Source organism: Chrysochloris asiatica, unplaced genomic scaffold, assembly GCF_000296735.1.
Source record: "Chrysochloris asiatica unplaced genomic scaffold, ChrAsi1.0 scaffold00113, whole genome shotgun sequence".
NCBI classification, from domain to species: domain Eukaryota; kingdom Metazoa; phylum Chordata; class Mammalia; order Afrosoricida; family Chrysochloridae; genus Chrysochloris; species Chrysochloris asiatica.
In genome coordinates, this window is record NW_006408631.1 from 4,183,176 (window position 1) to 4,193,146 (window position 9,971).

The window sequence follows — 9,971 nt, forward strand, 5'->3', positions numbered from 1 at the left end:
AAACTCATCAGCCACTCCTTGGGAAGGAACACTTTTAGGGTTGCTAGAGCTCTGGTAGCGTAGTGGTTACGAATCGGGCTGTGAACCTTAAGGTCAGCGGTTCGAAACTACCAGCCGCTCCGCGGGAGAAAGATGAAGCTTTCTACTCCCGTAAAGATTTACACTGTCGGAAACCCTGTACAGGGTCGCTATGGGTCGGAACCGACTCGACGGCACTTAACAACAACAACAGTAGCCAGAAATGACTTGATGGCATTTAACAACTATGATATTATTACATAGTCAACTTGAAAGGAATTTTACTTGTGAAAAGCAACTCGAGCTGAATATAAACATGATGATATCAAATTAGTTTTTGAGTTATCATGAATTCATCTAAAATCATTTTGAAGTTTAATATATTTCAATAATTAAGAAATGAATTTTAGGAAACAGTATTTCAATGTATAATTTTAAGAAATGGAACAATAAGAATATATAAGACTTGCTACTTACCGTCCCATTAATCACTAATGAAAAGTTATTTTGGACCTGGGCCAATGTCATTTTATTATAAAGAAGCATTGGGTCATTTCGATCTTCAGGTTTAGTGGTAGCCTATGGATTTAAATTTTGATTGTTATTTCAGAACTAGCAATTCTTTAGAAAACTCTACACCTCTAAGAGGGAAAAATAGTCTGAGATAGATATCCCAGAATTTCATTAATTGCTGTATTTGTTTTGTAGTTTATCACATCAAAACGTAATATGAAATTAAACACATTTTATTGTAGTGTCAGATTTAAAGTTCTTCAGTTATCTTTTCATATTTTACAATCTGCCCACCAAATACATAAATAACATTTGCAGTCTTCCCTTCTTCTCTGGTTAATGGCTGGTTCCTTTTTGCCTGCAGATGTTCATATTTTGAATATATTCATCTACAGCTTATCTCTCAAATATCCTCTTTCCCCACCCCTACCACTTTTCAGTAAGTACTGGTGTGGTGCTGTAGGAGAAGCACTGGATTGCTAATGACAAGGATGGTGGCTCCAATCCCCCAGTGTCTCCTGGGAAACCCTATACAGAGTCATCATGAGTCAGAACCAACGGATGGCACTTATCAAGAGCAACCATCCTTTATTCAGTGTCTCACTTAAAACTCAGCAGCCACCGTGCAAAATTCAATACTCTCTGCAAGAATTAGGTAAATGAAACAGAGAGAATTTCTAGTAAGTACTAGAGTTAGGTTACAAGGTATCTGAAGAAAGCAACAACTTATACTTTTGTGACTGTCCCCTCATCCTGACTAATCAGATTACTCCTTTACATTTAACAGCATCCAACTTTATTTTTGTCATTGAGTTTATAAAGAAAAACAGAAAAAACTGTAGCAACCTCAGGTTAGTAGTTAAAACAACAAAAAGTTAAGAATAGAAAAAAAAAGGTAAAGTCTTAAAGATGGAAATTATTTTCAGTCACAGTGGCTCAGATTACCTCTTTGGGTCACTTATTTATTCATTTGTTTCTTTTAAAAAAAAATTATTATTTGCTGAACACTCCATGCATGCTGTACTAAGCTGGACACCGATAGAAATACATCGGTGATAAGAGATATCTCAGGCCGAAGCCCCGCTCTGGAGTCTAAGAGAGGAGATAAAATACAGACACCATTAAGACAGAACTTCAGTAATACCTTCAGTAGTAGCTCTGTCTTATTGGTGTCTGTATTTTATCTTAGATTGTAAGGTTGGGATGGGAAGTTGGACTCCTGGTGTGTAGTGCTGTAGGATAAGCATTGTACTAAAAACCGCAAGGTTGGTGGTTCAAACCACCAGCTGCTCCTTGGAAACTCTATACAGGGATAATTATGAGTCAAAAGCACTTAACAACAACAACACTACTAAGGCTGGTCCAGTGAGACCATAGCTTGGGGAGGTGCATGTGGTAAAAACCCTGACAGTAAACTGTTGTCTTTTAACAATTCTGTTATCAACACAGAAGTGCATGCAACCTGTCACAGTGCCCTTCACCCAAATGCAACTCGAAGCGCAAATCTGGTTCTGATTGGAGATTTCTGTTTACACGTAGCTCCAGGGAGTTGAAAATTGCTACCAAAGATCTGTCTCAAGATTCAGAACGGCAGTAGCAGGTGAATAGAGGACTTTGGGGTAGAGGTTGGTGTTTGTAGTGTGAAGAGGGAGTTCTGTGGACCTTAGACTCAGTTACCTCTCTGGCACTGCAGGACCCATCAGAGAAATGTCAGAGAAGAAAGTGCTCACCCAAACTCCAAGGTTTCATGAGAATAGAAGAAATTCAAGAACACACCACTTAGGCTTTGCTCAAATCTCCCACCTGATCTTTCCTGAACTCAGCAATGGGACAGTCTCAACTCAGGTGCATCGCATTGTCATGTGACCATGTCCAGGTGCTAATGTCTTAACAAAGTGATGCCTCAGGGATTGAGGCAATCTCTATGATCACCTGAAACTTTGAAATGGCATAAACTTTTCTGAATAGTGATCAGTCAAGTGTGCAGCATCTCAAGGATATCTCAACAACTGGTAGACTGTAAGTCATAGAATTTTGATGTAATCTACTTAAAATAGGTAATTACGTGTATCTTGTTTAATTTGTCAAATTTAGCGTGCCTCTTGGATCACAAATTCCAGTTTACTAGATAATTATGCAATTTTAAAGGTCTTCTTTAAGGCAATGATGCAAAAGAGCTATGTATGTTAGTCACTTGGTTAAGGAGTTACAGAAAATTCACCTTTTTATCCTTAAGATATTATAGGAAGAGGGAGAAAAAAGTAACTAAACATTATTCAATGTATCAAAGAAAATGTGTTTTACATTGGCAATTTCTTTTTCCAATTCCATAACTTTATTCATTTCCAAAGAAATCTGGTTGTTATCTATGGGCAGTCCTTTTTCCTGACGAATCAGTTTAGCCACAGCAATCATAAAATCCACATATGCGTTACATGCCTGTGAGAAAGAAAAATAGCAGTAAATTATTGGAGAACCTTCTAAACATTCTTCTCGGTACTTTAACTTAAATTTTGTGCTTGTTCTGTTTTTGTTTTGTTTTTGAAATACAGTACTAGTTTTAGTTCCATACAAATCACGGTAAATTATAAACTTGTTCCTAAATTCTAAAAGAAATGATTTGTACAAATTATTATATGGCGAGGAGCTCTGGTAGCGTAGTGGTTACGAATCGGCCTGCGAACTGCCAGGTCAGTAGTTCGAAGCTACCAGCTGCTCCGCGGGAGAAAGATGAGGCTTTCTGCTCCCATAAAGATTTACAGCCTCGGAAACCCTGCTCAGGGTCGCTATGGGTCGGAACCGACTCGACGGCACTTAACAACAACAACAACGTGTCTTTGAATCAGAGTACATAACTGAAGCATCACTTTGAAAGGATTTATTAGTTTATAACTTGGTTGTAGAAATTTCTACCATTTTCAATTTCCAGTCAAGTTGTTTTAAATGGTCTTAATGAGAATACAGTTGTAATATACTTGGTAAGTAATGACATATCTTTTTTCTTTGATTAGAATAAATTATTTCACCAAATCCTCTTCTTCAAGGCTTCTTTTGCTCACATATATATTGTAGTTATTTTTTCAAATTATTCCTTAAGAAATGCCCTCAAACTCATATAATATGGTCAAGATATATTTATATCTGGAGTCCTAATGTGGAGTTGTAGATAAGCACTGGACAGCAAGGTTGTTTGAAAACACAAGGTTGGCAGTTCAAACTCACCAGCCAGTCCTCAGAAACACTATACAGGGTTGCCATGTGTGGGAATCAACTTGACAACACTTAACAACAATGTTTATATCTACCTCCTCAAAGCAGGCAGTGTCACACTACTTGTGAGAATGCATTCTCCTGAGTGCCTCCAAAATACATTTGTGGGCTTTAGTTAATTCCCTAACTGGCTCTGTTACTGTGCAGTTTTACTATAAAACATCACAGATTTAGGTATCAACTTTCTAAGGAATCAAAATTCTTTATATTTTATAGTCACTTACATTTTAACTTTATGAAAGTAAGCTATAAAGTAGTTGTACTACTGACCTCTTACAGTGTATCTATTCCAATCCAGAGTGGAATTCTGTTTCACCAGGAAACGGAATTGCACTTTTGTAGGTCTAAACCTATTGATATTTACTAGCCACTTTTAACCTATCAGCAATTTAAAAAATGGTACCACTAAGTAAAATGTACTTAGTAGTCAAGTTCCCAGAACCAGCTACAAGCAGGTAAATGTGATTAGGGAAGATTTGGTACATGAAGTAGGAACAAATGAGCTTCTCTATTCTTCTAAGACTTGTTCATGAGGTAAATAAAAAAGTAAAGTTATACTCTGGTTAACTTTTTCGTTTTCAAGAGGGTTTTATATCCCTACCAAGTGATTATTAGTGAAAGAGGCACACTTGTACTCACTGTTCATGCAGAGGCACATCTGAATTTATAGTGACTCATTAAAGCAATCAAACCTAAATCAGTAGGAAAATGAAAGCAGTTTTTTATCAAGCAAGATCCTAAGCAAAAAGTGCAAAGTGCTCGTGAATTTTGAAAGTCAAGAGAACTATCTTAAGTAAGATTTAATACTAGCATTCTGTGACCTTTATTAACTTTTAAATCAACAGTTCCCTGAGAAGAGGGGTTCTCATTTCATGGATACCCTTCAATTCTGGGGCTGACTAGCATCTCTACCCATACACCCGCTACTCAATACAGCAAGCTATTTTTCAGCTTTGGGTCTGCATTAAAACCCTAATATGTAAAATCACAGGTATGAAAGGAAGACTTTGTATATATTCTTACAAATTTCATTCTTTTCCTATTGAAAGGTAATTAGAATTCTTGTTTCACTTTGAAGTAAACAAATATGGCTGAGTTCAGACCTCAAGGGAGCAGCTACTCCAAAGTATAAGCAGACGGTTAATTCAAAACACTGCATCTCAAAGCTTATAAATTTGTCTGTCTTCTTCAGGGAATTACTGACTATGAAGAAGCTGGCAATTTGAATTTTCCATTATCAATCTATGGAGATTTTCTGTACTATAATACGTGGCGCATTTTATTGTTAATGAGGTGAGAAAACAAGAACCAGAATACTCTTAAGCACTTTGTTGACTCTTTAAAGTAGTTTTCTCAAGTACCTGTATCTTTAAAAGACATATTTGAAGACTATAGTAATTGGCATAAGGCAAGTACAAGGACACTAGGCCATCCCTCAAGCCTGCTGAGCTGGTAAAATTTCCCAGAAAACTAGAAGCATGTGATAGCAGTGGTTTCTGGGATGACTGCATATTTAATACAGTTACATGGAATACACTACTCCTGTAATGAGCTCTATATGTTGGGCTGCCAACTACAAGGCCAGCAGTTCATGTCCACCAGGTGCTCTGTGGGAGAAAGTTGAAACTTTCTGCACTTAGAAAGATTTACAGCCTTGGGAACCCTATACAGTGTCCCTAGGACTCAGAATCAACGTGACAACAGACCACCACCACCACCACCATAACCTGGTAACCACTAAAATGTGATGGGTTTTGATAATTTCCTGGCATCCAAATTGACCTGTTGTTGTTAAGTGCCTTCAAGATGTTTCTCCAACTTGAATCCATCATGGATGGATGGTTAGATGGCATGGAGTTGGTTCTGACTCATAGCGACCCTGTACAGGGTTTCCAAGGCTGTAAATCTTTATGGGAGCAGAAAGCCTCATCTTTCTCCCGCGGAACAGCTGGTAGTTTTGAAATGTTGACCTTAATGTTCACAGCCCAATTTGTAACCATTATGCTACCAGAGCTCATAGCGACCCTGTAAAAAGTTTCCAAGGAGTGACTGCTGAGTTTGAACCACTGACCTTGCAGTTCAAACAGATCTTGCCATCCAGGGTCATACCAGGACTCCCCAAATTAACCTAGAAGTTGTCAAAACCCAGTTTTGTTGCCATTGGTTTTTTTAAACAACATACGATTCAACCCTAAGGTCTTAATTTTCTTGCTTGAGTTCTAGACATGTAAAATGCCAAAGGATTCTTTGACATGATTTGGACAGAAAACAATCAATAATATTTTTAACATCTAAAAAGTACATTTACCAGGATTTAAAAAAAAAAAAATTGAAATGTTTTTGTTTTGTTTTTTACCATGAGAGTAATTAGTTACTAGGCCAGAGGTTAGAGTTTATTGCATATTGTGGGGAATACACATATAATTTTTGCAACAATGAGCTCAAACATAGCAAGACTGTGAGGATGGCATAGGGCAGGGAAATGTTTTGTTTTGTTATACATAGGGTACCTATGAGTAAAAACCAGCTGTGCACCTAACAACACCACCAACATATTTTGTTAAATACAGATACTTAGACTGGGTGAAACCATCTGACTCAGCGACACCTGGTGCCCAAGTAATAAATGAGATCAGCAGTTCCCCTTGCATGATTGATCTTATCAAGTACAAATTGTGTGTTACACCCTATCATCAGCTCACCATACATATATTACTCCCGATATAGCCGCTGAGTTGTTTAAAGTACAAAAACAATTTCCCTATAAGATAGCTGTCCCCAGAAGATATCCTAGGTCTGCTCAAGTTTCGCCATTTCCCTTGCTGTAGCCTAGTGCACCACCATCTTTCACTCCGACTACCATTGGCTTGCTCTGTGATCCCTCTGCTTCCATTATGATCCTTCCTCCAAACAACAGCCAGAGTGATCTTTTAAAACCCCAATGATAAGCCCACCTAAATTATCCACCCATTCCCACCACCAGTCATGTCACCATTTTAAGTCTCCTTTATAAGACTCTATCACAACTTATCTGATTCCCTTAATTATTATCTGTCTCTTTCTAATGACAGCAAGGCCCTCTTCTACCTAGAAAGAGATAGATGACAAATGCCATTCCACTGCTTGCAATCAAAAGTACGTCCAATACTCTTATTTCCTACAGGACTATTTGACTTTTTGTATTTAAGAATATTTCAGACACCTTATTAAATTTTCAGCATTTTCTCAGATTTTAGGTAAACTTTCCCTTGTTTTAGGCTTGCTAGTTAGTGTTTCTTTGACTTTGCAATATATTAAAAATGAATTCTTTTCCTACTCATTATTAACCAATTTTTGCTACTTTATTCCTGAAAAATATCTTTTCTTATCCCTACTTTCTTCATCCATGCTCAAGTCAAATAGCTAATGGCTCTCTTCTATTTGTTAGACACTTCCCTTGGGAAAAAGACTATTTCACTAAAAATCAAGGGTACAAGATTTCTTCTTGGCTTCATTATCCACTCAATATCGGTTAGGGTTCAAGATCGCCAGCTGCTCCTTGGAAACCCTGTACAGGGTCACTGAGTCAGAACTGAAGCAAACCTACTTAACAACAACACAGATTCCTCAGTAAGGAAGCTCCAGTTCATTGGTGCCCTGAAGCTAGAATATTCAGTTTACCGTCTTCATTAAAAAGGAAATGGTGATGCCTCCACAGAGAAGGCAGTATACAAAATGCTTTACAATACATTAAAATAGAACAAAAATTAAAAAACCAAGGAGTTCAGTAAAATTTAAAAGATTGCTGTAAAAGAATAATCGACACCACACTGCCTAAACAGGTGATCCCCCTTAGCTCCTGTCAAAAGGAACATGAGCCTATGTAGGGAATGTACAACTAGTTGCCATTGAGTTGATTCTGATTGAGAGGGACCCAATGTGTGTCAGGGTTTTCAATAGCTATTTTGGGGCGGGGGGAAGTCTGGATGGACTTAAACCTCCAATCTTTCTGATAACAGTTGAGTAGATCAACTGTTTACACTACACTGGGATTTCAAGGTAAATGGACCCTCTTGCAGGTCAGGATGGCTTCTTTTATGCTTTGGAAATCAAAAGTTAGAATGCAAAGACACTCAGATTCTCTGTAAATCTCATTGTAACTGAGCCTTATTCATCATGGTGATGAGAAAAGGGCATATTCTTCTGTCATGGCCTTTGTTAAGTTTCATTTACTTCTTGAAACGGGAAGCATTACTCAACAAGATATTATACTGGTACATCCAAACTAGCAAGACATGCCAATTTTTAAGTGTATATGAGGTTGTTGTTAAGTGCCCTCAAGTCAGCTCCGATTCATAGTGACCCTGTATAGGGTTTCCAAGGAGCAGTTGGTGAGTTTGAACTGCCGACCTTGTGGTTTAGACTGATCTTGTGGTCCTATGCTTTATCCTATAGAGCCACACCAGAACTCTACTTAAGTGTATATACAGTTAGTATTATATTTTTGTTTTTAAGTACCTTGGAGTCAGTTCGGTATCACAGCGACCCTGTTTCCAAAGAGCAACTGGTGGGTTTGAACTATAGACCCTGTGGTTCCCAGTCCAGTGTTGATCCTGCAGTGTTGCAGACCGTCCAGACCCGGTCAGGAGTTCGAGACCCTGTGGGCCCAAGTGTTGCAGACCGTACAGGCCGCTGGCTCTGAGGAACAAACTCTAGCCACTTAGCAGACATAGCAAACTGTCTTTCATCTTATTGTTCAGTTATGTTTATTATTAATTCCATACATAAAGCCTTGATATCCACAGATAAATGTAGTAACCTCCTAAGGCCGAGACTAAAAGTTCCTAAAGCAGATTTGCTGGGCTCTGGAGAAAATTTTCCCCAAAGAATTCACTCAAGGTAGATGAGCGACTTCCCGATCTTTGTTCTATGGACAAAAAGACTGCCATTTTAAAGCGTTTCCAGGTGCAGGCCATTCAACTGGGCTCCTGAAAACCTGGCTCAGGAAGCCAACACAGTGGGATCCTCCCAAGCCTTTTGACCTTCCTTCTCACCTTCCCCCAACTGAGCTCAGGTGCTATAGATATGTTAATTGAGCCTGAGAAACCAATTTGTGGGCCTGGGATTCGAACCTGCGAATTACTATGTAAAGTTGCCTGAATGTCTGGAAAATTACGTATGTTAGCTGTACCTTGTCTTAGTCCCTCCCAGCTTGGTGTAAGGCTCCTCCCCTAAATAAAACGGAGGCGCAGGACGAACCAGGTGTGCATTACAGCTTGGAGAGCGTGCTATATGGCTGACTAGGCATGCGTGGATGACCAGCTAGCAAAGGGAACGTACTGCCCGCATAGCTAAGATGTTTGCTATGCGGGATCTTACTGCCCTCATGGCTAAGATGTTCACCACGCTAGATCTGCTGGACACCAGTAATGCATCCACTCTGGTTTCGGGGTGTCTCTTTGTCTCTCTGTGTCTCCTCTTTCGCTATCCCTATCGCCACCAGCTATCCCCACCTTGTGAACCTAACACCTATGTAGAGGCAGGTCTCTGGCACTGCAGCACGACAGATATCTATTTGGCCTTCAGCTTGACCTGCATAACAATGAGTTGAGTGGTGCCTTGCATGCATATGAGTTGGCTTAAGACTTTTAAATACAAATTTCCTTCAGGTTTTCTTCCTTTTTTGTGTAAATAGCTCCATCTAGAAAGAAAGTTGTCCTGGTGTGGCACTGTAGGATAAGTAGTTGTTGTTAACTGCCCTGGAGTCCATTCTGACCCATAGTGAGACCCTGTATAGGGTTTCTGAGGAGTAGCTGGTAAGCTTGAACCATGACTATGCAGTTCAAATGGTTTTGTAGTCATTAACACACAGCACCACACCAGGACTACTAGACTGCAACCACAAGGTCAGTGGTTTGAATCCACTAGCCAGTCCTTGGAAACTCTATACAAGAGCACTATAATAAGTAAGAACCAACTCAATGGCACTTAACAGAAAGAAAGAAAGCTAGATTGGGTCATGGTGGGGTATAGTAACTGATCCTCCTCATCTTCTCATAACAGAACCCTCTATTCTGTTTCCTCTTGGAGTCCTGGTGTGGCACTGTGGGTTAATGCGCCAGACTGCAAAGCCGTTTGAACTGCAAGGTCGGCAGTTCAAGCTCACCAGCTGCTCCTCAGAAACCCTATAC

General features: G+C 39.2%; 1 protein-coding gene across 1 annotated transcript in view; it reads right to left on the reverse strand.

The window, feature by feature from the left end:
- The window catches only part of MME (membrane metallo-endopeptidase), a 135,920-nt gene that overhangs the window by 54,172 nt on the left and 71,777 nt on the right, over positions 1 to 9,971 (reverse strand). The window contains exons 8-9 of the mRNA XM_006867958.1: positions 2,836 to 2,970; positions 496 to 597 (exon numbers count right to left, since the gene is read on the reverse strand). Coding sequence (XP_006868020.1) covers positions 496 to 597; positions 2,836 to 2,970 — 237 coding nt within the window. The remainder of the gene's footprint in view (positions 1 to 495; positions 598 to 2,835; positions 2,971 to 9,971) is intronic.